The 26,249-nt window shown below is 38.0% G+C and overlaps 3 protein-coding genes across 5 annotated transcripts; 2 read left to right on the forward strand and 1 right to left on the reverse strand.

The window, feature by feature from the left end:
- Positions 1-123: 123 nt before the first annotated feature.
- Positions 124-7,605, forward strand: LOC107270011 (facilitated trehalose transporter Tret1). Its single transcript, XM_015744603.2, has 5 exons — positions 124-854; positions 5,219-5,439; positions 5,525-5,938; positions 6,025-6,608; positions 6,714-7,605. Exons 1-5 carry the CDS (start codon positions 820-822, stop codon positions 7,035-7,037), a joined length of 1,578 nt encoding a protein of 525 aa, XP_015600089.1. The 5' UTR covers positions 124-819; the 3' UTR covers positions 7,038-7,605.
- A 1,069-nt stretch (positions 7,606-8,674) lies between these two features.
- LOC107270009 (ATPase family AAA domain-containing protein 3) lies at positions 8,675-11,709 on the forward strand. The gene is made up of 4 exons (XM_015744602.2): positions 8,675-9,080; positions 9,527-10,001; positions 10,088-11,111; positions 11,196-11,709. Exons 1-4 carry the CDS (start codon positions 8,873-8,875, stop codon positions 11,316-11,318), a joined length of 1,830 nt encoding a protein of 609 aa, XP_015600088.1. The 5' UTR covers positions 8,675-8,872; the 3' UTR covers positions 11,319-11,709.
- Positions 11,710-11,979: 270 nt separating this feature from the next.
- LOC107270008 (neprilysin-2) lies at positions 11,980-25,542 on the reverse strand. Of its 3 annotated transcripts, none has more exons than XM_015744600.2 (10): positions 25,268-25,542; positions 17,748-17,893; positions 16,241-16,375; positions 15,924-16,169; positions 15,652-15,863; positions 15,395-15,571; positions 14,821-15,315; positions 14,458-14,749; positions 14,129-14,379; positions 11,980-13,768 (listed from the first exon to the last, which is right to left on the reverse strand). In XM_015744600.2, exons 1-10 carry the CDS (start codon positions 25,297-25,299, stop codon positions 13,430-13,432), a joined length of 2,325 nt encoding a protein of 774 aa, XP_015600086.1. In that variant the 5' UTR covers positions 25,300-25,542; the 3' UTR covers positions 11,980-13,429. The 3 variants fall into 3 exon arrangements, with proteins under 3 accessions (XP_015600086.1, XP_024943266.1, XP_024943265.1); XM_025087498.1 differs by lacking the exon at positions 25,268-25,542 and adding an exon at positions 19,792-19,925 and having other exon boundaries at positions 16,241-16,342; XM_025087497.1 differs by lacking the exon at positions 25,268-25,542 and adding an exon at positions 19,792-19,925.
- Between the last annotated feature and the right edge of the window lie 707 nt (positions 25,543-26,249).

The following is a 26,249-nucleotide window of genomic DNA, read 5'->3' on the forward strand; positions in this document are numbered from 1 at the left end:
AAAAAAAAAATTTTATTGACCAAAAATATTGCAAAAATTTTTTATCAGGTTTCATACCTCGTTGTGACCATTAACGTCCAGTTGACTTTTCAAGGAAATCGTCATTATAAATTTTGTTTCGAAATACAAAATGAACAAGTACGATGCTGCTCAAATAGAACGTTATACGAATTATCGCTATGGTCTAATTGGATGCTAGAAAAAAATTTTGAATAAAAATAAAATTTGTTACTAATCAATGTGACGTATTCACCAACGATACCTATACGCTAAAGGACGATGTGGAACTTGTTAAATGTAATTATAAAATTATTTTTTTATCAATTCTATTGAGTGTCCTAAAATTAAGTATTCCGAGGCTGAATACGTATCGTGACGATTAGCTCTCCGAGCGTCGCCAATATTAAAGAAACGGACGACCGATATGACACCTGATTAAAAATCGTCTGTATTCTTGTATCTTCTTTTTAGATGTAACAACGAGAGGGGGAATAGCGCGTACGAGGAGGGAGAAACTGAAAGTAACGAGACATTCTGGCTTTGTAACTTGAACAAGTTTCTCAGTCGATTCGTACTGCTTGGGAAAAGTCGACACGAATAAAACTTCAGGACTTTTATCAAAATTACACGTGCTCTTTTTTTTCAGTTTCGAACTTTGTCCGATAGACGAATCCTAACGATGCACGTGTCACTTTTTGCAAAATTTATAATCACGGTGTCGGCATTAAAATCATGAGAAATGTGTGATTTTAGAAAGTAACGAAAATTTGTGTGAAAATTGTTTTTTTTTTATTTTTATTCCATTTTGGGCAAGTTCTCATGGCTTCCGAACAAATTCCAGATGACGTCAACAGGTATGACTCTTTTATAAAGTCACTATAACTACCTATACTGCATAAAGTTTCACTTTCACTCGTGGTCCAGAAATTTCCGTGTTTGAGAAAATTATTATTTTTATTATCGCTCGTGAGCGTTTACAAATTTGATTTTCGCTGATCGTTGTTAATTAAATTTTTCAATTTCCTCCTGCGATATTGCTTGCTATTTTTCTCAATCGTAGGAAAATTCCGAATGGACGGTCAAACCTGTTTTCAGGTTTATAAATAAACGAGGCGATTTTCGTTATTACAGAAAAAAATTTAGTTATAAAGATTGCCCATGAAATTTTTCAAAATTTTTATTTCAATTTTATTGGAGCATTTATTAAAAATTTGTTTACCCTCCGGGTCACCTCGTCAATTGCAATTTTAATTAGAAAATATTTGTATCGCTTTTCGTCTAGACGTCCAGGATACGTTTTTGGCATTTATTAAATGTCAAAAATACAAAAATCACATAAAAGATTATTCGTGTAAACAAACGTCTCGTATTCGGATTTGACGCTTAATAGTTACGTAAACCTCATTTTTTACACTGCCTTATCTCACTTCTCCTATACCCGCTGTATGCATCTTCCTACTTGACACGTTATTCCGGTCCAACTGCACTTTTGTCATATGAAATGAATTTCACGTGACACAGTCACACTATTTCAACCGGAAGTAAAGAATCATGCAATGATCACTTCATGAGGGACTTCCTATTATATATCCTTACAAGTATCGTTTTCGCAGAACTCATTCGTCTGAACTGTGTTTGTTTTATAACGTGTTTTTTCCTGTTATTACGTAATTCACATGATTTAGCATAAATACATGGAACCGTGGAAAATTGATATCCGAATAGAGATATACAATTCGGATAATTGTATATAATGTAATATATAATAGAATAACAATTAGATTTAATAATTTCTGATAGGATAACATGGACCGTGCGTGTACCAATTCACAATAAATCTGAATCACCAAAATATCTATGGAAATTGGTTATACGATTTTATATATTGGAATTATTTGTGGAGCGAAAAGAATTTAAATTATCATTAAATTATCGATAAAATATAATCATAATTTTGTTTACGTCCTTGCAGTAAATTTAACTATTATTTACTGATAAAGTGCTTGTTGACGCGCATACTCCAAAATTATGTTTGTATATATTCCATAAGTGTGCTTTCATATATTTTCTACAGTCAATTTCTAATTGATCTAGTGCAAGACTTTCGAAATTTCGAAAAGAACGTTAATTTTGAACTCATACAAACCCTTGGTGAAAGTATTGATTGGGTTGAATATGTATAAAAGAGGATCAATGAACGGTAATTATATATATATATATATATAGATTAGCGAATAACAGATGGTAGAAAATTAACATTAGAATTTCACTCATTACAATTCATTACCCTCAAACGTTTTTATAATCTAATAATTATCCATTAATACAATTTGTATTTCTTATCAGATTCAAAGTTTCAAATGCAATCTCCATACTATAGCTATTGTATTGTATCTCAAAATCCTACATTATAAGTACAAATAATCATTACTTACATACAATTTTGACTTTGTACTTTTAACGAGCAACATAGATAGGCTTCACTTTATCCCAATTCGTCAATAATGAATCAATAATGAATTACCAAACAAGTTGATAAACGTAGTTTAGATAAGAATATTCCATTTGACTGCTTTGAATATTCTCAGGCAGGTAAAGTCCGATAAATTGGTAGTTCTGAATATATATTAATGTAGCGTATATTATAAATGCTTCTAAAAATTCAACCAATCATAATCATAACATTGATTAACTCTTACTCGGAAATAAGATAGATCCTATCGATATAATTACACTTGATGCCAACTTTGATCTGAAGTAGTATGATACAAATCGATAAAATAGTTTAGTACACAATAGGTCTTATCCGATATAATTTTTGAATAAAAATCAGATAAGACCATATTTTATCTACAGTCCTTTTGCACGCAATTAAGATAATAACAGTATCTATAAATAACGCAGATTATAAAAAAATAGCATGCGAATATCTCGGCGGTCATTGCATTCGGAGGACATTTTCTTTGGATCAGATAAAACGTCGAACTGTGTCACGACTTGGCTATTTGCAACAGCCTCACGTGGATGTCTCATCCCGTGGAAGGACTTTTAATAACCGACTATAAATTCTTCAGAAACGCATGGTTTACTCGGTAAAACCAATAAGATTAAAATATTATCATTTTTATAACATCGTATACTGCGTTTCGACTTAATCGTCGGTATCATCGTCATAATCCCCGACAAACGAGGCAGACTGCCTCCGGACGTATATTTATGGATCGCTTAACAATAATCCGAATTTTTTTTCGTACCGATTCCATACTGTCTACAAGATATAAAATATTCGCGATAAAGACGAGCGAAATAGATAGCGATTTCTTTTTATACAAATTTCTACTATAACATCAATTGTATAATGTCGATTAAAAATAATTATTATAATTTTATCCATTACTTATATAACTACTATCAATTAATTCTACGTAATGTTTTTCTGTCTAATCGCCAAGTTTGCTTTTTTTTTTTTAATAAGAAGTTTACTATCAGAAAGCTCAGTGAACTCTATTCGTAGCAGAAGTGAACGTCTCATCGTCACGGTCAAACTTCAGAGTACTGAAATAATAGTCTTCAGCTAAGGCCTATAATTACATCCCGCAGGATATATTTCTTGCAGGTTATTTATTGCGAACGTACCCTAATAACGGTGACTTGTATTCTTATACAATTTCTGTTCAGTGCTTCATGGTATCTCGAATCCATAGTATATACAGAGTGAAACATTCAAATCGAGACTGTCAAATGACTTAAGAGCAAGGTCTTATATGAAAAAATGTTTCAAAAAAAAGTTTTATGGGTTTAAGGGAGCAATAGAATGGCCTACTTTAATTAAGACCCTTCATCAATAAAATTGAGGTAGGCCATTTTATTGCCCCCTTAAACCCATACAAATTTCTCAAACACCTTTTCATATAAGACCTTATTCTTAAGTTATTTGACAATCTCGATTTAAATGCTTCACCCTGTATATCAGTATCTGTACTCTGCATGCGACAGGTGACTACGGTTGTCATATGTGTGTATATACAATGAATTAAGGTCTCTGAACCGGTCTACTTTTTATAGTCTCTCTAAACCATATCCGCCTGTCATTTGTACTACCATATCGTATCGATTGAGGACGGTCAATTATACAAAATGAAGAATGATCACTGGAAGTGAAAGGATTCGCTCAGCTCACTAGAAAGATTCAGACAAATGAACGAGCAACCATCTTAACATATGATTCTATCTTCGTGTGTTATTACATTATTTTCACACTAAACGAGTCGCCAGGAATAATTTAACAGAATTTCATGTTACAGTAATTTTACACTAATCTCGCTGAGTTTCTACAAAATCAGGTTTTATATTTGATCTTGAGTGTCTGTTCTGTTCTCTCCACTTCTACTGGGATTATCGATACAGACTAAATGTCATACGTTATCTTGAAGCATGTGGTTTAAGATAATTACATTTTTCTTCGAATTAACAATTTAGTGGTTTTTGTTCGGATTTCGAAAATGACGTTTTTAATCTTTATACCGTAATTTAAGAGGACGCTTACGTAACTACTGAGGTTTTCAAGTTAATATCCTACACTATAGTCACTTAGGTATGGACTTGACAAGGTCTGCGACCAGTTTTCATATAATTTAAAGACACATAATAACGTTGAAAGTTGTGGCTACGAGTCAGGTAGATGCTATGCTCGAGGTCGCTTTTAAATTTCAAATGGCAACGATTCAGACCGAACAATGAAAATTTTTAATTTTATCTTTGTATTTACAAATTGAACTGTAGACTTAAAACTAAAAAATCTTATACGGACGGTAACGTTCTCTCAACTGGAATCACCTGTGTACTACTTTGACTAGATAATTGTGTGTAGATGGATATCCTCAATCTGTCTGTTAAAAAAAATACAATATGCCGTAACTCTCCAAGGATTTCTGTTACATAACTAAATAAACACTATATACATTTGACACGTCAGTATACTGTAGCTAGGAGAAAATGAACTTTCAATATAACGTTACTATAGCGAACGCACTATACACTGTTGCATACAATTTATTACATTAGAGATATTGATTATCGAGTAAAATGAAAAAAAAAAAGAATTAAGAACATCAAAACGTAATTTATGAAGAGCAAACAGTTTATCGTTATATAAACGAAGTTTATGGCAAACTAAAAGAGAATAATTATTATATTATCTCTATCTATCAATTTCCAGTAACAGCGAGAAAACTTTACCGGCCGAGCTGAACGGAAATGCGGAAGTACAGGCCGTTTCTAAATTGCGGGAGTCAATTCCACAAGTTTGTGCCGTATGTGCAAAGAATCTTTTGCTAATCACTTTTGGATCGACTCTCGGCTTCTCGGCGATCCTCATCCCAGAGTTGAAAAAAGACCATTCCGAAATACAGGTCAACACGGAACAACTGTCATGGATCAGTATGTATAAAACTGAAAGAAAAGAAATCTTTTAAAATTCTTACTATTATCCCATTAATTATTTCTTCTTAAAATTACTATACAGGCAGCATCAATCTAATTCTCGTGCCAGTTGGTTGCGTGTTCAGCGGTCCAATCTCGCAATTTTTTGGAAGACGAAAAACTATGATGATCGCTACCGTACCGTTTACCATTGCCTGGTTATTATTTCACTATGCTACCAATCCTACGACATTGCTCATCGCTTTATGTCTGACTGGAATCACTGGCGGTTTAATCGAAGCACCTGTACTGACGTACGTAGCGGAAATCACACAACCTCACGTCCGGGGAATGTTGTCCGCCACCTCGACAACGTCCGTCATCCTGGGGGTATTCACACAATTGCTGGCAGGAAGTATGACTGGTTGGAGAACAGTGGCTCTTATCAATACAGCTTATCCAGTCTTGTGCTTTGCTGCTCTGTGTCTGGTACCAGAGAGTCCTTACTGGTTAGCCGGTACTTATCAATTGGTCACAGCAATACCTGATAATTATGAAATTGATAAAAACATTTTATACGTTATTTTGTGTACTTATCAAAAGGCAAAGGTCGTCTTCAGAGTGCGGAACGTGCCCTCTGCTGGCTACGGGGATGGGTGACACCACTCCACGTGCGAAAGGAATTCCAGGCGCTTTGTAAATCGATGTCCAAACCTGCGGGAAAAGAATCCGAAGGAACGATTAAAGAGAAACCTTGGATAGGATACACCAGACGCACCTTCTATCTACCTTTTACGTTGATGATCGTGACCTTCTTCATTTCTGCCTTTGGCGGGGTTCACAGTCTGCAAACTTTTGCTGTTGTCATATTTTCTGAGCTGAATGCCCCCATCGATAATTACACGGCTGCTGTGTTCCTTGGGGCCGCTGAACTTGCGGGGACGCTCATATGCATCTCTGCCATACACTTCACTGGAAAACGAAAGCTTTCTTTTCTATCTACCGTTGGTACGGGTCTTGGATTTTTTGGCACTGCCGTTTACACATATATGATAGACGAAGGGAAATTGAATGGCGAAAAATATACTTGGGTGCCAATGACTCTACTCATTGGGGCTGCGTTCATGTCGCACGTGGGAATTAAACTTCTACCTTGGATTCTCATTGGAGAAGTTTTTCCTGGACAGGTTTGCCATATGTTTTATTTATTCTTTAAGGAGATCAAGCTCGATGAACATTTTTATAGCAAAGGTTCAGCTTTTTCAATGTTTTCTTTTTTTCTTTTCCTTTAGGTGAGAAGTGGAGCTTCCGGTGCCGCTAGTTCCATTGCATACGTCTTCAACTTCATTGTCAATAAAGTATTCTTGTATATGAACGAAGGCATCACGCTTGCTGGCACTTTTTGGTTTTACGCGAGTGTCAATCTTTTGGGTACTGTTGCATTGTATTTTATACTACCGGAAACGGAAGGTAGAACACTTGAAGAGATCGAGAATCATTATGCTGGTATTCACAATCTGAAGGACAAACCAAAAAAGAATGAACTGACATTTAAGGAACAATGTTCGGCAACTAATCCCATTCCCATCAATGACGATATTGAAAGCAAACTTTGAGTTTTTGAAATTTCGCAGAAATTTCAAGCTCGTGTTATAAATTTGTATAAATTTCATCGCTTATTTTGAACGTGATAAATATTTTTTAATAAGCGATGCATCGAGTGTTGTTATTTGAAAATTTAAGCGTTTTTTAAATCAAATCATCAACGTGATTTTGCGAATGATAAACTAGGTGGTGTGCGATTGTAACATATTTTCTTACATTTGAAACAGAGTTTATTTATTGTAAGACTATAATCTGTAATATTGGATAGCGCTAAAGACATAATGATGTTACGTAGTCTTTTAATAAATTCATTGATTTCCACAATCACCATTATCGACCAGATACATTAAAACATTTCGAGTATGCGTTTTCTAGTGTGGCATTGCTTTTTGTACAAATGAACAAAATCTTATAAATACGATAGTTTGACTTTCAAGGTAAAAGAAATTAGAAAATCCACCGAAACAGTATTTGACGTGAATCATTGTAAATAAGAGCAACAATATATGTATATTTTGTAAAATGATTTTAAACTAGAGCAATAAAGTTTGAACTAAAATAAAGGAACTAATAATCTAATATATAGTTAGTTGCTTTCTTAGTCTAAAATTTGTTCTTAATATTCAACATAAACAGCTACTAATTTACAAAAAACGGACGGCATTGGTCATTTAGGTTTTGAATCTCAAATTCTTGGGAAGGAATTTGACAGATGAGTGACTCGTCGAGCCTTCAAAAGACTTGGTCGAATTTCGCGCCAGGTACAGGCAACCGGTGGTACCGGCAAGCGGCCGAGTGAGACTCTACTCGACTTAAAATTAATGCGAAACGACTAGAAATGTCGCCTCGCAATTTATAGAAATTTCTTATGACGTAAGATTGCCAATGTGCGAAAAATGTTGTTGGAATGATTGAGATTTTCATAGTTTCAGGGCATACGCTATGATCTCTTTCCTTTTATTATTCTACACAGTTACTTTCATCGTGCATGTTCCCTCTAACCTAGGTAGATCTGTACATTTACATTTATCAGAAGTTCTAAAAGATAATGAAATTGTTTTCCATACAAATAAAAAGATACAATGTCAAAACAGAAAATACGATACCAATTCTTCCTTTTTCTAATCTTCCGTCTGGTAGCTTGCTTATTCAGCGAGCTGACTGTTTCTTTTCAGCCTCCACAACACACTGCTGCTTCCGTATTTTCTCGGCAAATCCACTCAATAGATTATTCTGCATCACTATTAAATATTCGAGTATACAATATCATATATTACACTCATAGAAATTCACATTTCTCCCGATTTAAGTTCTATCTCGACGGATTTTGCCAACACTAGAAACAGTGATGGTGCTGCTTGAAGGGACCAAATCAAACTAAACAAAAAGGCCGTTAGGTCCCTAATACAATTCTCAACAATTGTAAAATGTCCAACTAAAATTTGTGAGCATTCAAATATTCATTCAATTACAAATGTACTAGCATTTCTTACGTATAATATTGTCAAAGAACAGCATTCGGCCTCACAAGAGAGCGCCAACGACAAATATTTCAAAATGGCCGTTTAATTGAGGCGCGCAAGCGTTCGAGCATCTTCGTTCTCTCTTCGTATATATTCGGAGTATTGTCGGCTCTGGTCAATCTCCGGTTCAGAGTCCGCCCTGGTCCGCCCGTTTTGCTCTTTCATCATCTTTCGTCAGAATGTGCACGTGGGGAATAGAGCAGTAGAGAAGAGTGTAGAAAAGCGTGTCGTGTGCTACCTTCTCGTACCGGTGTATAGTGTTGTAAAACGTGTTTGCATATAATAAACTGTCGTGACGTATCAATAGAAACTTAAAATTTAAGATGTCGTGGCTTTTTGGATACCGCGGATCACAAACGCCTCAAGATTTCTCGCAATTGGTACAGCCACCGGCATCCGGAGACGGTGCCGGTGGAGGCGGTGATCAGCCACCCAAGAATACGATGACGAAGACTCAAATGGAAGCGTATAGATTCGATTCGAGAGCATTGGAAAGAGCCGCGGCGGCTGCCAAAGAGCTCGAACGATCCGGTATGCTTGATTTTATTTGTTATTTTCTTGCTTCATGTTCACCTTATATAATATTACGTAAGCTGCAACTGGTTTTATGGGTTATGGTTGCCTTCGTTGAATTTTTTTAAGTCACGATGGAAGATGACCCCCTGTCTGCGAGATGATACAAGTTTTATGAAGCCTTCTTTTAGTTGTATTTTTTAAGTGATAATACGTTCGGAGTCATGGAAAGCTTTGGAAAAAGTCCTGATAATGTTTTTAGTTTAATAATATCGGACATTCGAACACTGGCAATTTCTTGGACTATCTTATTATATAGAATAGATGAATGAAAAGTTGTGGGATCATTCAAAATTGTTTCGTAGGTTGATAAAGTCGTAACTGTAGATTAGTTTCTAATCAGTGAGGATACCCTGAAAGATTTTCTTTTGTATTTATGTAATGTTCGAGTCTGTTGGTTTTAGCACATGCGAAGGAAGCTTTGAAACTTGCTGAGATGCAAGAACTTACCAGACAGACTGAAATGCAAATGAAGTTAAAGGAGTATGAAGCTGGTATTGAGCAAATGAAGGGCGAACAAAAGAGGATTGAGGGAGAAGAGAGGCGGAAGACATTACAGGAGGAATCTAAGCAGCATCAAATGAAGGCTCAGTATCAGGACCAATTAGCCAGGAAAAGATACGATGATCAATTAGCTCAGCAACAGAGAATGAATGATGAGAATTTGAGAAGACAAGAAGAGTCCGTAGCTAAGCAAGAAGCTATGAGGAAAGCCACAATAGAGCATGAAATGGAATTGAGGAATAAAAATGAATTGAAAAGAGTGGAAGCTGAAATAAAAGCCAAGGCTAAAGCAGATAGAGAAAACCAAGATGTGGATCTAAAGAAAATTCAATTAATAGCTTCAGAAAATAGAAAAACTCGTCTTGAATCTCTTACGTATGTTATTTTATACCTATACTTTATTTTTAATCCTTGCGATACTTACTGCAAACAAATTGAACTCTTTAAAATAAATGTTTCAGGACTGTTGGATCTATTCTGGGAACTGGTGCCACTTCTCTGCTTCAAGACTGGGATAAAATTCTTGCACTCGCGGGTGGGTTAAGTCTTGTACTATTCGGAGGCTACGCTGCAAAGAACTCGACTGGTGTAGCTGCACGATATATCGAGGCTCATCTAGGGAAACCGTCCTTAGTACGAGAAACTTCACGATTTTCTGTACTGGATACCGTGAAGCATCCGATCAAGGCTATAAAAAAGCTTAAAGACAAAAATACAGACGCCTTATCTGGTGTAGTTCTCGCGCCGAAACTTGAGGAGCGATTGCGTGACATCGCAATAATAACTAAAAACACAAAACAGAACCGAGGAATGTACCGAAATCTTTTGTTATACGGTCCACCAGGAACAGGGAAAACAATGTTTGCAAAGAAGTTGGCTCAACATTCCGGAATGGATTACGCCATCTTGACAGGTGGTGACATAGCACCCTTAGGTCAGGATGGTGTCACGGCCATTCACAAAGTTTTCGACTGGGCATCTACATCAAGGAAAGGCCTCTTGCTATTCATTGATGAAGCTGACGCCTTCCTCAGGAAAAGATTGGGTGAACAGATTTCACAGGATCTCAGATCAGCATTGAACGCCTTTTTATACAGAACTGGCGAACAAAGTGACAAGTTCATGCTGGTTCTTGCTTCCAACACAGCTAAACAATTCGATTATGCAGTTGACGATCGTCTCGACGTCATGGTACGTTTCTCTCTACCTGGAAAAGAAGAACGCGAGCGCTTAGTTCGGTTGTACTTTGACAAATTCGTCCTTCAACCAGCTACCGAGGGTAAGAGAAGGTTAAAGGTCGCTCAATTCGACTACAGTGCTCTCTGCAGCAAGGTGGCAGAGATGACTGAAGGAATGTCTGGTCGTCAGTTAGCCAAATTAGGAGTTTCGTGGCAGGCAGCTGCCTATGCCTCCGTGGATGGTATCCTTACAGAGGAAATGGCCATCGAGGAGTGTAATAAAGCTGTTCGAGAACACAGAGAGAGGGTACGATTTAATATAACATTTACTAATGTAGCTATCTCGCAAGACATCAGGATAAGATAAATAAGTTTACTCTTAATTTCACAGGTCCAGTGGCAGAGTAAAGAAGAGAAGGAGGAAGTTTCATCTACATATGAAAATGAAAATGCAGATTCAAATTCCCAAACGAAGTCAAACTTACAGGCAATAGAGGCAGCACCTGCGAATTAGTTAACAGTAGCCTGATAATCAGGCTAAGTGTTATTGTGTAATTAATAGAGGCCATACGAGAGAATGTTATCACGTACTGGACTGATCTTGGAATATTGAGTGAAAATGTGCGGCTGGTAGCAAAATGCTAGGGGGTAGATCGTGCTAATGAACTTACCAAACCTATATGCAAGTCTCGCACTCTTGCATCATGAGTGTCATGTGTAAACAAAATACATATGTAAATACCGCGAAAGCTTGGCAATATATGTATATTGACAAAAACTGTTACAATCACTGCGATAACAATTGGTTCCATTATTGTAAGTTACTACGTACAATGCACAGGCTTGAAAATTACATTTTCATGCGTATGAGTACAACTAATAAATATCAAATTGTTCCAATTTAACGACTGAAATTTATTGATTTTCAAACTGACTTGTACAGTTGATATTTGATCCTCTTTATATTTTTAATTTATTAACCGTTTGAATCCCAGGGGCCATTGAAAGAACATTATCGAGAAACGCCGAACAGCGCAATAGCGCTTTCTTAATCGATAGCGCTCAAACGTACTAGAATTTTTTGACAAAAGCAAAACAGCGCGATCGCGCTGCTTGGGACTCAAAAGGTTAAACACATCTGGATGATAATCACGCAGATAATTGAATGAGCTGAATGATTTTCTTTTTTTTTTATTACTAAAACTTTACATTCAACAAATACATTACTAAATATATGCAGTTTCTTCGTTTACTTGAAACGCAAAATAATACATCGTTGTAATAAATATGAACTATCGCAAACTCTAGTGTTAGGCACTACGCTTTTGCCATGGACAGAGAAGCTCTAACAAATTAATTAATATTATTCAAATGTGTATCGCGTGTATACCTGTTTATGCATGAGAGTTTGCGATGAAGTGTAAATGGGTAGTATGATAACGTGTTAAAGCAGCGCAATGCATGCTTGTCAGTTATGATAACAGCTACGATTAATACTAGATCGTCTAAATACTTCGTAACGGTAACTTTAATTAACAACTTTGAATATTTTCCAATTGAATTTGAATTCGGTACGTAAATAACGAGGAAAAAGACAGAAACAAAAAACATGTGTAACTTTTAAAGTTTCAATCCAACGATCACGCATGATACCACATTACATCAAAAGAATACTTATAACCCTATGTAATATACGAAGTCACAAGAAGAGTAGAAAATTCCTGTTAATTCGCAAGTATGAACTACACTTTATCTGTAAAAATTTTGCAAATTCTATATATGGCCAAATGTACATTTTTCAGAATCTTTAAACGTCTTGGAATTCTTTTAAATATCTCAATACGCTCGATAACGTTGTATAGTGAAACGATCGTGAATGATCAATAGCGAATTTATAATTAACGAAGTAAAATTTTATTTTCATCTTTCACGACCGTCTCACACGTCAATAAACTTCCGTTACATCGTTTCGTCTGTATATACAGTGTTCCAATGCGTATAACAGTGATATAAATATTCCTCCAGAATGAAAGATCGCCGTAGCGAAGGAGTCGATGAGACGACAGATCGATTTAAGCTTTCTTTTTTAAATCGATGACAAACTCATTCTCGATTAGTAACTCCGTACTCCCGTAGAAGTGTCTGCAGGAATCGTCATAACAATCGATAGTAACACTGCCTTCTCGTGGACGGATCACGACTGTACGCGACTACTTCCGTATACAAAGACGATATGCGATTAGCTGAAGGAAGAAGAATTTATAGAAAAATCTCGCGACAGGAACATTCGCGCAATAGAAATGGGATCGAAGGAACCTGATGAATCTTTCCATTGTACGTGACTCATGTTTTTGGATTTGATGCAAATGCGGAGCCACGGATTCTGGTTTTTTTTTTAAATGAGTACCAGAGAGCAGACCTAGCGAGAATATAACAAAAGCACGTTAATGTGGATGGAAATGGATTGGCATCATTTTCAAAGATGAAGGAAGGACGGTCATGATGCGATCAGATATAAATCTAACGATCGTTTCCTGTTGGCAATCAACAACCTCCTCTTTCGTTCTTCATCTGGATTTCCTACCGGAAGTTTCTGACTCCTGCGATCGAAATGTCATTTAGGCTCTACCAGACGGAGCATTTCTTCTCTGGGTTCATCTTAGTGCCAAGTGGGCACTTGAAGTCCTTTGAAAATTCGGGCATGTTTGAAAGAGGCCCCAGGACACGGAATTCTCCAGGACTGTGGAATCCTGTTGTGATACGCAACTTGATGGCTTCCGGTCTGTATTTACTGCACCACGTGTTTGCAGCACTGATCCAGAACATCTGACGAGGAGTGTATCGTAGACCTGGAAGCTTCTTCTCGGGACCGTTTCGCTTAACCCATTGATTGTATGCCAGATAAGCTTCCTTGATTCCGCCATTGTCTGCGATGTTCTCACCTTGCGTGTTTATACCGTTCAACTGTGAAACCATAGAGAGGCATTTATATCAGTGTACTTACGACTGCCTTTAAAAGTGTCAGATAACGTTTGATTTATTGTCATTGACTAAGTACTGTCATTAAAATAGTATTTAACGCCTTTATAATTAAGCAAAGTGTAAAAGTAATGATACGTTATTACTCGTTAGTCTGTCTTCACTTATTAGCTTTTCAAGGACAGTTAGTCAATATTTAACTGACATACAGTCCATTTATATTGCTCTAGCTGTTTGAATTAAGCTATCAATAGATAGTTATACGGGTATGTATAAGAATGTTAATTTTTGTTAGAAAACGACTAGCATTCATGTCTCCTTCTACTTCTACTAGCATTGACTCACGTTTAATCCGACTTCCTCCACTGTGTAATTTCCATACTGATTGATGATACATTCCGCCCTTTCCAGGTAGTTCTCCTTAGTTTGCGGCGCCCACCAGTCTACCAAATTGCCCTCCTTGTCGAACTGTCTGCCCTGATCATCGAATCCATGAGTGATTTCATGGCCAATCACGAATCCAATAGCGCCGTAGTTCATGTACCTGGGACGATCGTTGCTGAAGAAGGCACCTTGGAGAATGCCAGCAGGGAATTCTGTGAACAGGATCATCGACAGGTTGAGTCGATTAATTTTCCTTTTTCTTTTGGTTTCAAATAATCAAGTTTACTTACGTATACTGTTTTCAATGGATGAATAAAATGCGTTTACTACTGCTGGTCTTCCATGAGTTATCCAGTCGCTCTTGTTCACAGGTTTTCGAAGTTTGCTAAAAGAATATTCCGTGCCAAAGAGAGTCAGATTCAAGATACTTTCAAGATAATTGTCGGAAGTCAGTTCCAAATTTTGATAAAATTCCTCAAGTTTGTTGTCATGCAAGAGTTCATCAGGATAAGCAATATGACTGGACATGGAAGCAGCTTTATCCAGAGCGCTCTTTCTCGTTTCCTCGTCCATCCATTCGATCTGAAATATGAATAAATTCGAAAAAGGCCCAAAAGTGGATAATCTAGTTTTTGATAAAAACGAAGTAACACCTTTTTCAAAATTTTCGTAAACTCTTCTCTGATATCAGCGACCATTTCTACTGCAGTCTTCTTAGCGTCCTCCTTAAAATACTTTCTGACGTAAAGTGCTCCTACACTGATCGACAGACTTCCGGATACGATATCCACGCATTCCTTCCATCTTGCTTCGCGTTCGGTTTTTCCACTCAAGGCGGTCGAGTAAGCCAATTGCCTTTTTCGAATTTCCTCAGTAAGATAACTCACTGAAGCACCAGCTGCTCTCCACATGACGTAATTGGCTTGCACTCTCTTTGGCGTTTGACTCAAAAGCTCCTCCAGATCAGAAATAAAACTAGGGACATTAACAATAACCACTTCGTTCTCGTCGACCTGAACATTGGATGGTAGAAGATTATTGAAGTATTCCTTCCAGGGAACGCTGTTATAGGTCTTGGTCAATTCCGCGATAGTCATTGGATTGTAGAGAAGAGTAGCATTACGACGTTTCTCATTAGGCAGGGAGATCTAAAGAATAAAACGCAAATGATTATCAAGAGCTCATGAGAAGTGCCAGAGAATCCTTGAAAAAAATATTTAAACTCACATTGGCGAGTTTTATCTCAAATTCCAATGATTGTTTGAGTTCCTTAGCAGCAGTTGCTTTGTTAGCTCCCAAAATTACAGCGATGTCTACCATGTAGCTGTAATAAGCTTGCACGATCTTATCATCAAATCCTTTGGAGAGATATTCTCGCGAGAGTCCAAGAGATGCTTGATCGAGCTGTAATAAAAACAAATATTGGTCATTACGATAAATAAACTTTCCCCATACGTTCCAGAAAATTCCGAAATGTCACTTACGTCGATCACGCGCTTAGTACTGTTCTTGAGGTCGACGCCGATGCTGAAGTCTATAAAATAATCGACGGAGTAGCCCATTTTACGAAAGACGTAGACGCTCTTCTTCCAATCGAAGTCACCGTCCTTCCAGGAGTCCCCATCGAGAACCGGCCACCCACCCAACTTCTGGAGGATCTTCTTCAAAGGATCCAGACCCAGGGACTCGATAGCAGCTGCAAAAGCACGTCACTTAGATCCGATAACACTCGACAGCTTGCTCATCAGGCACTTACTCTTATTCATACAAGCTTTGTAGAGGTTCTTGGCCAGTCTGAATGGCTTCGGTTCGTGAGGAGAGCTTTCCTCCTCGATGCTCAACCTGAGCTGCTCCTGCAGCTTGTCGCTGATAACACTGAAGGTGGTCACGCTGACCTTATCATCAGGTATGGTGGTCTCTTTGAGAAATCCACCGCAGGCGAACTGATAGAAGTCGTCACAGGGCTCCACATTAGGATCCATGCTCTCCAGTATTTTGGATGCTGCGTAAAGACACACCAGAGTCTTAGACACAACAAAGTCAGAGACAATTTTACATAAAATAACAACGTACCTGTGTGAACGCATCCCGCTGTAAAGCAGACGTCGTCTGACTCAGGTCCACGACTGACACTGAAGACATCCTTGGCAGGTGGTCCACCGCCAAGAGCCTCCGCTGTGGATGGTAGCATCTCACTGTTATCAGGAACTATTCTCGTGCAGGTGCAGGCGTGGTGACATTTGCGGAAAGAAAGTGCAGAAGCGTGCATTAGACGATACAAATAGCGTGAAAAGGAGCGTGGACCGTACAGACTCTTTTTATCTTCCCCTATACTGATCCTCGTACATCGGTACGTAGATTATATATCCAAGTAGGCGTTAGGTCTACAAAATTATTCTCTAAGATTTCTAACCGACTCCCAAAATAAAAGTGACAGATTCGATGGTCTAATTTGAACTTAACTAAAGTTAGCGAGGATCCACTATAAAAGTGGTCGATTGCGCCTGTTACCTAGGATAAGCAGTTACGCCCGAATTTGGCTGTTTTAATAAATCGTGCTCGGTCTTAGTAATTGCCGGACGTGCAAATTAGGCGTCTACGTTCCTGCGCTTTTACCCCTCAAACGTTTTAACGCGTTTACGTTCATCTGGCCCCCGACCCTGCCTGCGCCCCTAACTCGAATTCCAAGTAGATCAATTAACCTCGATCGGAACGATTGGGACTGTTGGGAGAAGAGTTCACCTAAAAATATTGTATTCGGGACATCAAGCGTCGCGACGTCAGAACGTCTTCCGGTCGCGAGTACACGAACATCCTGGACTCGCTACGTCACTTTATTGAAACGTGACTTATTGGTAGGTGGAGATAAAAAAATATTAAGATTTCATTTGACTTAATCTGCCTTAAGTCATTGGACGCGATTTGTAAATATTTTGATTTGTGTTGGTTATGATTTTCGATAAATCGACTATTATCGATAAGATCGAATTATCTCGATTATCTTTATCGTACGTATATTAGACGCGATTGCGGCCTTGGATCGTGGCTGACGAGTCCTTTTACGGTTTGAAATGCCGTAAACGATACGCTTGGCATTCTCTGGCTACGGCATCGTGTCTCGCGGGGTCGCAATTAAGTTTATAATCGTCAAGATAATTATGGGCAATCATAGAGCCTGCTATAAAATGCGCTTACATTAATTCACTCTTGTTCATCGTGAGAGAATAGTCTGGTATAGTAGAAAATAGACTGATAGACTTGTTGCGCAAGTGATCGATAAGGCGTTAAGAGGAATATTGATAAACATGATAATTCGCTAATCTTTATAGCCCGCTAGAATAACTCAAAAAATCAGTCAAATTTTGTTCGAAAGAAAATTTTTTTATATGACAAAAAAAATATCGGTACCTATCTATAAGTTGACCCAATTAATCTTTAAGAAATTTATTTTATTATAAAATGTTTATCATGAGATGGAATGAGTCTCAAGCCACGTGCACGGTTTTTGCAACAGTCAGGTGGACAAAAAAAAGTTGTGTAGTGATAAGCAAAAATTTGGTTTTTCAAATTTGACACTTACCGGTGGTGCTGACGTCACACGGGCCAACATTACTGGCGAGGACTCCGAGTGCTACGGCCAATGCGATACACAAAAGGGCACCGGAAACTGCTACAATCGTTAAACCACGTTCCAGGGCCGATCGTCTTTTCCACCAGGTGGGATTTCTGGAAAAAAAAAAGAAAGAGGTAATAACGAACCCAGGTGAACAACAGCTTTCAGGTGTCAAGTTTAATATATTATTGGCTCTTCGTGCAGTTTCAACTGCTTGACAGTTTCCATGAACCGTGAACGGTAGGAGGCTTCGTGCCGCAAACGGAATCAGAACCGTGAAATGGTCGGCCTTGTAATGGAGGATCGATCCTTCATGTCGTGTTACCGTATACGCCATATTCTAGAATGATATACAGTCGGTCGTACGTTATTGTCAGCAGTAAAATTGCACTTAGAGTAAAGGAGAACAGTGCTCTGCCATTAGCGAGTAGCGATTTACAATCGATGTCCGCTTACGATTTTGCTTTGCACTTTAATCTGGCAGCCATATTGAAAAGTATCTAATAATATAATCTTCATGAAGAATCGAATCAGGTATTATCGTTTTATGAATAATATTCTTTAATGGAAAGAAAAGAGAAGATTCTGAATGCTTTATGGAAGGCGTGTATTGGATTCTTAATATTCATAAGAATCCAGACAGCACAGGACGTCCTCGGGAATTATCCCAACCTGTATCCTGAATTTCCCAAAACCATCCCGGCGACCTTAGGACATCCTCGGGATGTCTTGTTTCGGATGAACATTTATGAATCTTGGGAAAGCCTATTGTGAACTTCCTTAGGACATCTTCAGGATCGACTGGATGGCTTGTAAAAATTATGTTTATTGATATATATTTTTTGGATTCATAAAATGTCTATGTGTTTTGATGGGTTATTCCCAGGATGTCTGGGAAGGATCATAAATTGGCGGACAATTTCACCACCTCAGGATGTCCCAGAAAAAGGTCCGAGACCTTTTCTGGACGTTTGTGGGACTTCTTCCGGAACATTCATTTAAGATATATCCATAGGATTTATCTCAAACCTAGACCTCTTCCGCTGTCTGGGAATATGCTTGATGTGGCCGTCTGGATCGTAAAAATTTTTTAGCAGATTCAAACGTAAATAATTTCGAGTATTCCACAAGACAATATTTTCGAGCAGTCAATCAAATTAAACTTGAAATCGAAATATCAAGAGTTCAGATAATCGTACAATCAAATAAGAAGCAATTCGATCTCGATCAATATGTAGAAATAATTTGTCTGACCTTAAATTTAAAAAAAAGGAATCACTTCATCTAGATAAGATACCTGGAGGTATCGTAACATAACCTCTCTTTTTTTACAATACATCAATCAAAGCTCACGGGATCTTTTGTTAAGAAATTCGTAATGCATAGTGCAAACTTATATAATATCAAATAAAAAGTATTTATGCATGATGCAATCACCAATCGCAATACCCGAGTGAAAAATACTTCTAGAAAAAAAAAAAACAATGCCACCCTGATCACTCCGCGTTTCATATTCCTCGTGTGAGAATAACCATACGTCAACAAATACATATATCATACGTATATACTTGTTACCGCAAATTTTCACGTACTCCGCATATCCTGTTAAGCGACTGGAAGTTGCATAAACCTCCGAACGAAAGTTCCGTATCAAGAAGTAAACATCGTAGCGTGGCCATGTTTCTGACCGTTGAATTCTGTAATACTTACCCAACGAGCCTCGAGCTATTTTAAAACGTAATAATCGTCGCACATTATTTTCAACCAATCTAACATCGACGTAAGACAGCACAATTCCTTGTATTAAATCAAACTCATAATTATCCTGTCAGTTTTCTCTGCGCGACGACGTACATGTCTGTGCGCACATAACCTATACGACTTCTGTTTAACAACGATCGACACAACACTGGATATTCGTGACATTTTGACGGTGTCCAATTCCACAAGATTCAATGACAGACGCGTCGTCGAGCAGCATTAAGAGTCGTTAACTGTGACATTTGCTTACTCTTTGACATCGAGATTCCTCCGACCGCGTTTCGAACGAGCGACGTCGCCGGAATGCCGTAGACCAATGTGCGTTCCTCGCAAGGGAGACACGTCGCCACAAAGCAATGCCCCTGACATTCGTAATACGTCTGGACGGTTCGCACTTTTCACGCTATGGATACGTCTTATCGATTGATTGATTTATCGACGGGACTCTTATCACTCGATAATAAAATGAGTTTAAGTATATTTTATAAAAAAAAATATTCCGTGACTGCTCAGCGTCAGTTGCAGCGACAGAAGCGAGAAAATTGAACTAAGAAATTATTGCCCGAGCATTGGGGCGCGTATTTACGAGTTTGCCTTAACGTTTCTCGCGTGTGATTTCACGTTTGAAAAACACTGGCCGGCCTGCGAGATTCACGAGAACGATTCGAGAGTCGGGGCGTCTGATTGGTCGACGTCAAATTTAATTCTTAGCGAATGCCTGAACTGGCGTTGGTGGAAACGACCCTTAATATCAGTCGTACGACGCGCAGCACGAATTTTTGTCCCATAACTTTTTTACTAGAATTAATAATGAGGTTCGAAGAGCATAAAATATTTGCAATAATTAAAAAAATATATTATGACATACTTCAGACCGATCGTTCGATCCTGGCAGTAAATCGTAGTAGATATTTCGTGGAAAAAAAGGAAACCAGCATGACGAGTATATGACACTTTTACGACGGGCAATTCCAACGGCTGGCGATTTCAGTAAGAATCGACAGCTGTCGCAATTGTTGAAACAAAAGACAAGCGGCGAACGTTTAGTTTGCTATACAAGTAGCTATTGAAATATTGCAAGATTTTTCCAACGTGTCTAACCACGATTAGGTAACATCTAACTCCTAGATGCCATATAAATTATTTACTGTACAAGTTTCGTTTGCACCAACGCTTTGGGTAATTTAATTCCCAGTATACACCTTGCTCGTTTTTACTGTCCAAACGGACCACTCGCAACAGATATTTCTACTCTTTCGATACTTCAAGCTAAATACATATGGAAACGTCAGCGGGTAAAATATTTACGTACGCAACATATTGCAGGCATCTATTATGCCGATGATCTTCAACCGCGAACGTACAGTAGGAATGCAAATTATTACAGAGGCTGGTCTCTTATGGGTGGTATAAATAAAGTGCGTAAATCCTGAGTAATAACCAATGTCGACGAGCACAGGCAGTTCTCTGCCAACGGCAAAAACATAATAAAGCTGCTTGGTACTTAGAACTGGTAAGAGTGTATTGACCTCCAAGTACTTTGCTCTATGCGACTCCGACTGCATGGAGGGACTTCTTACATCTTGCATTAGAAAGTCAACGTCCGATATATTATGCTGTGCTCACAAGATGCAAGTACCAATATTTGTCTCAGGGAAATCCCTCAACGATAAATCATTTAATATTAAATTATACGGTATCACTTTGGGTGCTACGGATTAATGGATTTACGTTATTATTATTCGATATCAACAGAGTAGGGGTTGCTTTGACTAACGGGTGTTTCTGGGTGTCTGGATATGCTGAAGGATCAAGAAACTCAATGAGGCCGAAAGGTGCTGGACCGATTTCACCAAAGTTACCTACGACGTTCTAGTTTTGAATGCCGAGTCTGACGGGTGGTCAAAAAAAAAAGAGATCGAAAGTTCTGCTGGCGAGAGGTCACTGTGTAAAACCTACACGGCTAGATGGCGCAATGGTTCTGTTTATGAGGGGAAAAAAAGAAAATAAAATTTTTATGCATGATCGATCGAGCCTGTTGTCGAACGCTTTCCAAGATAACCGGACGGCAGAATTTGATTTTTTTTTTTACAATTTTCAAAAATAAATGTAAGATTAATATTACGAGTGATCGATGCTGTTTTTTTACTTGCTACATTCAGGGCGGAAATCATAGGCGATATCTTGTCCATGGGCTATCTGGGGGTTCTCTCAATTTTGCGGTATTTAGCGACGGGAAGAGTGAATTAGGTCTGGGTCGATCTCAAATTTCTCGGCTGGCTAAACCGGAAATCCTATCAGGTTTATCAGTTCGTAGGCTGATGGAGATCGGACTTTCAGAAGGACGAGCGGCAAATTGCCGTGTGATCCTCTGACCTCGAACAATATGGCCGAGTCCGGGTGGTTCTGGATCTACGATCGAGACGCGCCTGTAATTTCCTTGCATACGTCGATAAAACGTTTTACTGATGACTCTTAACGGCTGCCAGACGATTCGGAAGTCGAAATCCGAAGCAATAATCCTTATCGCGAAAGACTCAGTGGCGGTCTCGAGGAGTCCGTTTTTATCTCAAACTATTTTCGCTCGTGCCAGCAATGAATTTACATAATGTAGCCAAACGTGCATCGTAAATCAGTGAAGAGCCCACTGATAGAAAGCGTAGCTTTTGACTTTAGCTATTCGTTCCAATTGGTATAATCTGACTTTTCGGACAGGAAGTCAATACTTTTGTTATCTCGTGGCGCGCGATACAATTTTTGTTTACTGTTCCATCGAGTCACCTGGATCCATAAAATTTTTTTACCGATTTTCAAATTTTACGTAGTAACCATTGACCCCGTACGCGCGTTCTCGATTAAGAAAAACTATTAGGCAATTTTCACTGGAAACTTTCCAAAGTAACGTGTCGTTCTGTATTACATATGTTTAACATACTTTTGGCGAAAAAAAAATTGGGACTATGTCGCGAAATTATTTGGCATGCAAACGATTCCTGATACAGTGACAACAGGTGAGTATGTGGAATCCATATTGAATTAGAAGGATAGGCTTTTGCCGAGTAGCATCGATAAGGCATAAGAGGACATGGAGTATGTAGAGTAGGTAGAGTACGTAGGATTGCATACGTAAAATGTATTCCGGTGACTACAGCCCTGACCAATGCTCGTATGTGGGAGTCGTTAATGACAGCTTATCATTTCCGGGAATTAGTGTCTCGAGTAGTTACTTGAAAGAATACACTTTTCTCCTCAAATTCATCGCAATTATCAAATTGTGCCTTGGTACGAACAACGCGTATAAACGACCGCGTTATGATCCTGATGTTTTCGACGGTTATGTAATTTCGAAAGGATATCGCAGAAATGAAAAATTCTCGTCACGTAAGAAACGCTTGAGCGACAATTTTATTTAACTACGCAAGTCGAATGAAGAGGCTGAAACTTTTTTACTGTTTATCATTATACTTTGTATATCAGGTACGAATATTCTTTTGTATTATCGATACTTTTTGGTATTTCATTTATTTTTGTATTCGACAAATTTTGTTTTGCCTCGAAAGAATTTAGTCGCCATTTTTTTTGCTGCTCTGTCGCGTCCGTTCGAAATGCACGTTTCACGTGTCCTCAGTGACGAATAATATGGACGTACGTATTGGTAATATTTGGGTACTACAAGTTTTTTAAAAAAATTAACGCGAATCAATTTTGTAAATAGGGAATTTTGTTTGTATGAAAAAAAGAAAAATGACAATTATTCATCTTGTTTAGGGTATTTTGATAATGCTCGAACATGCTAAACATGCTATCTCTTTTATGTTCAATAAAAAGAAAAAGTTGTCAGAGCAAAATAGGGTACAGTTGAAAATACGTCGAAATTAATCGTTCCCATCAGAATGAACTGATACACCGCGGCACTCCGTTGTTTTGGCATCGACGCACAAGAATTTGCATAATGAATTCTGAAATTCGCGTGGGTCTTGCCCGCGAGTCCAAGCGATGCAAGTACGGTGTAATTAGAATTGTGCAGAAATGAAGAAGCACGAGGCAGCTTGAGCCTGACTTGCAGCACAGTCAGAGTCGCCTCTTGCAAAGTGAGACAAGGCTTAAAAGTTTGTTTGCGAAAATTATTTAGACGTCGTGACGTATATTTTACATAGGATTTATCACCTGTTACGACGTTGCGCGATTACACGTAACAACGCTCTTATTAAAGGAGTCATTTCTACGTTATCCTTAACATTTTTCTTTCCTTCGATACATTCTATCAATTTATTCCTCCCGTATTTCCGTCTCGATCGCCGTTTGTTAGTAGTTTCGACATTTATTGATAAACCTGCACCACGAAGACATAATATTCACGTGGCGTACGACTGCGTTAAACTTTCACCAGAAACGTGCACAGGGTGGATGGTGTCGAGATACCTAGAATAACTTTGGTATCAGTTAACGGGACCTAAATTCTAAAGTACCGAGCAGCGATGCAGCGACGATTGGAATCAAGCTTGGACAACGGTAAATAATATCTGGAATATTCGCTGAGAAATTATTAGGAACTGTACCTTATGAAAATTCATACTCAACGATTGTCACTGTAACGTAGTTCGAAGAGTCAAGAAGTTAATTATTTGAGCTAACAGCGCCACAGTTCGGCAGACCTCGAAGCGTGAAGGAAAATGTGGAAAAAAAAACAACTTGGAAATAAACGATTTTCGACACGGACAATGGATATTGAGAAAGAAAGTTTTTGTTGACTTAATTGACCATAACCAAAGTATTTGTGTCATACAGACGTCACATAAAACTCAGTCTCTACAATTCTTATTATTGGTTTGTCGTTACATATTGTTCATGTAAATTGCGTAAGTTCAATCCTCGGCTAGACTACAATATCTGTATTATTAGTCCTTTTGTCCGTGTTATTAATCTTTTTATTGTTACGTAAATGGCAATTGTAATTCTTGGTTAAGTAATTCTTGATTTGTTGAAAGCAATCGACTTCCGATTTAAATACAATTAAATTCAATCGAAGGTATTTGTTTTCCGATTGAGAATGATTCGAAATCAATAGGTTATCGTGTCAAATGTGACACTGTTGATGACTACCCCATAAACAATAAATATGTAATTATGCACAAAGGGAATCTCAATAATTGATTAATAAATTTTCATAAGATTCAATATAAAAAATTCCAATGCGCAAATCTAATTCGTATCGATCAATTATTTTCGATTGACTTTTTTCAGAAGCAAAGTACAGAAAGCGCGTGGCGTCGCAGTTGATTTATTTACGTGCAAGACTTCCGGCAATTCAAATAAGCTCGAGTATAAGCAACCGTCATTTCTTTCCTGGCTTCTGATTAGCTGAGAAAGTTCGTACCGAAAGTGCATTATATCGCGTTCGACGTAAAAGGAAATCGATCGAATCGACAAACGACGTAACGAGTCAATAATGTGCAGTAAAAGTCGTCAGCTTGGCTCTCGACTTTCATGGAATTTCTTGCCTAATAAAGGACGCCGAGCTTCGACTCTTTCGTGACGGACAAAGACATAAACACAAGCAGTACAGAAGCAACAGGAGGGTCAACCGCGGTGTCGAAAGTGACAACAAACAGCACAGGACATCGGATAAAATACAAAGACAGTGTCGATACTCAAGAAAACACGTAAATCAGTAACGTATTCTTTATATCTAGCTTTCCTTCTTCTAATGAACAAGAAAAACTTACTTGATGACTGTCTGCTTCATGCTGTTGGTCATTTTTACTGTTCTCTCACTAGCACATAACACCACACACTTTCTGGTAGATTGATCTTATTGTGTCTGATACACCGAATTCTATGGGGTTATGTTGACTGTTTTTATCCTGGCGAAGGTCAAAGGTCACCACTTTTCGTCTGTTGCATGCGGGGTGGTCTTGTGGGATTTCAATCGGAAGGATCCTTGCGGTCCGGATGAATCGAATAGAACTGTGACTGCCGGACTGAACGAGCGCGCGCACTTCGCCTCCTATATAAACTCTCTCCTCTCTCTTTCTCACTCCCTTGCTCGCCCTCCCTCTCTCCCTCTTCCTTCCTCACTCGTATACTTTTCCATCGTATACGATAATATCTTTTTCTCCTCTTTTCTTGTGCCTTCCTCTACGACACTTTTAGTATGTTTTCTATCAGGGGCATCGCGGTATTAATTATTTTGGTGAGTGGCACTGTTTTTGGATAAACCCTACATTGCAGTTACACGAGATACGCACCTATTGTATAAATATATATAAGTAGCTAGAAATTGAATATGTCACAGAATTTACATCGAACGACAAATACGAAATAAAGGGCATCGGATATGAATTATTCGAATGGATGATGAAAAAAAAATCATGAAACTGGAAAATAATGTATGTGCAATATAAAAGACATAAAATTAAGATTACCATAGCTAATCGAAAAGTGGACTACTGTGAATGATTTTGAGGTTTTTTGAATTAATTTTTGTACACACTTTTTTTACATTCAATAAATTCATGTCTAATTAACTCGCCGAGGGTCCTTGGACTTATATTATTAGAAATTTGAGTTTTTTTTCAGGCTATGAAAATTAAAATAATTAACAGTATGATCATATTAGAAATCAGTAAGTTTTTGAAAGAAGCGCAAAATATATTTTAGTCTATTCTCCTTCGTATCTATATAGATGTATATATATAGTATAGATGG

This window comes from Cephus cinctus, unplaced genomic scaffold, assembly GCF_000341935.2.
Source record: "Cephus cinctus unplaced genomic scaffold, Ccin1 Ccin1_scaffold0696, whole genome shotgun sequence".
NCBI classification, from domain to species: domain Eukaryota; kingdom Metazoa; phylum Arthropoda; class Insecta; order Hymenoptera; family Cephidae; genus Cephus; species Cephus cinctus.

Coding starts and splice junctions, on each gene's coding strand:
- LOC107270011 (XM_015744603.2), top strand. CDS start 820: ATGGCTTCCGAACAAATTCCAGATGACGTCAACAG. Junction 855..5,218: donor ATTCCAGATGACGTCAACAG/GTATGACTCTTT, acceptor ATCAATTTCCAG/TAACAGCGAGAAAACTTTAC. Junction 6,609..6,713: donor GAGAAGTTTTTCCTGGACAG/GTTTGCCATATG, acceptor CTTTTCCTTTAG/GTGAGAAGTGGAGCTTCCGG.
- LOC107270008 (XM_025087497.1), bottom strand. CDS start 19,910: ATGTCAGGGGCATTGCTTTGTGGCGACGTGTCTCCCTTGCGAGGAACG. Junction 16,170..16,240: donor AGCGGGATGCGTTCACACAG/GTACGTTGTTAT, acceptor GTCTTTACGCAG/CATCCAAAATACTGGAGAGC. Junction 13,769..14,128: donor TGGAGGAAGTCGGATTAAAC/GTGAGTCAATGC, acceptor ATGGTTTCACAG/TTGAACGGTATAAACACGCA.
- LOC107270009 (XM_015744602.2), top strand. CDS start 8,873: ATGTCGTGGCTTTTTGGATACCGCGGATCACAAACGCCTCAAGATTTC. Junction 9,081..9,526: donor CAAAGAGCTCGAACGATCCG/GTATGCTTGATT, acceptor TGTTGGTTTTAG/CACATGCGAAGGAAGCTTTG. Junction 11,112..11,195: donor TTCGAGAACACAGAGAGAGG/GTACGATTTAAT, acceptor TTAATTTCACAG/GTCCAGTGGCAGAGTAAAGA.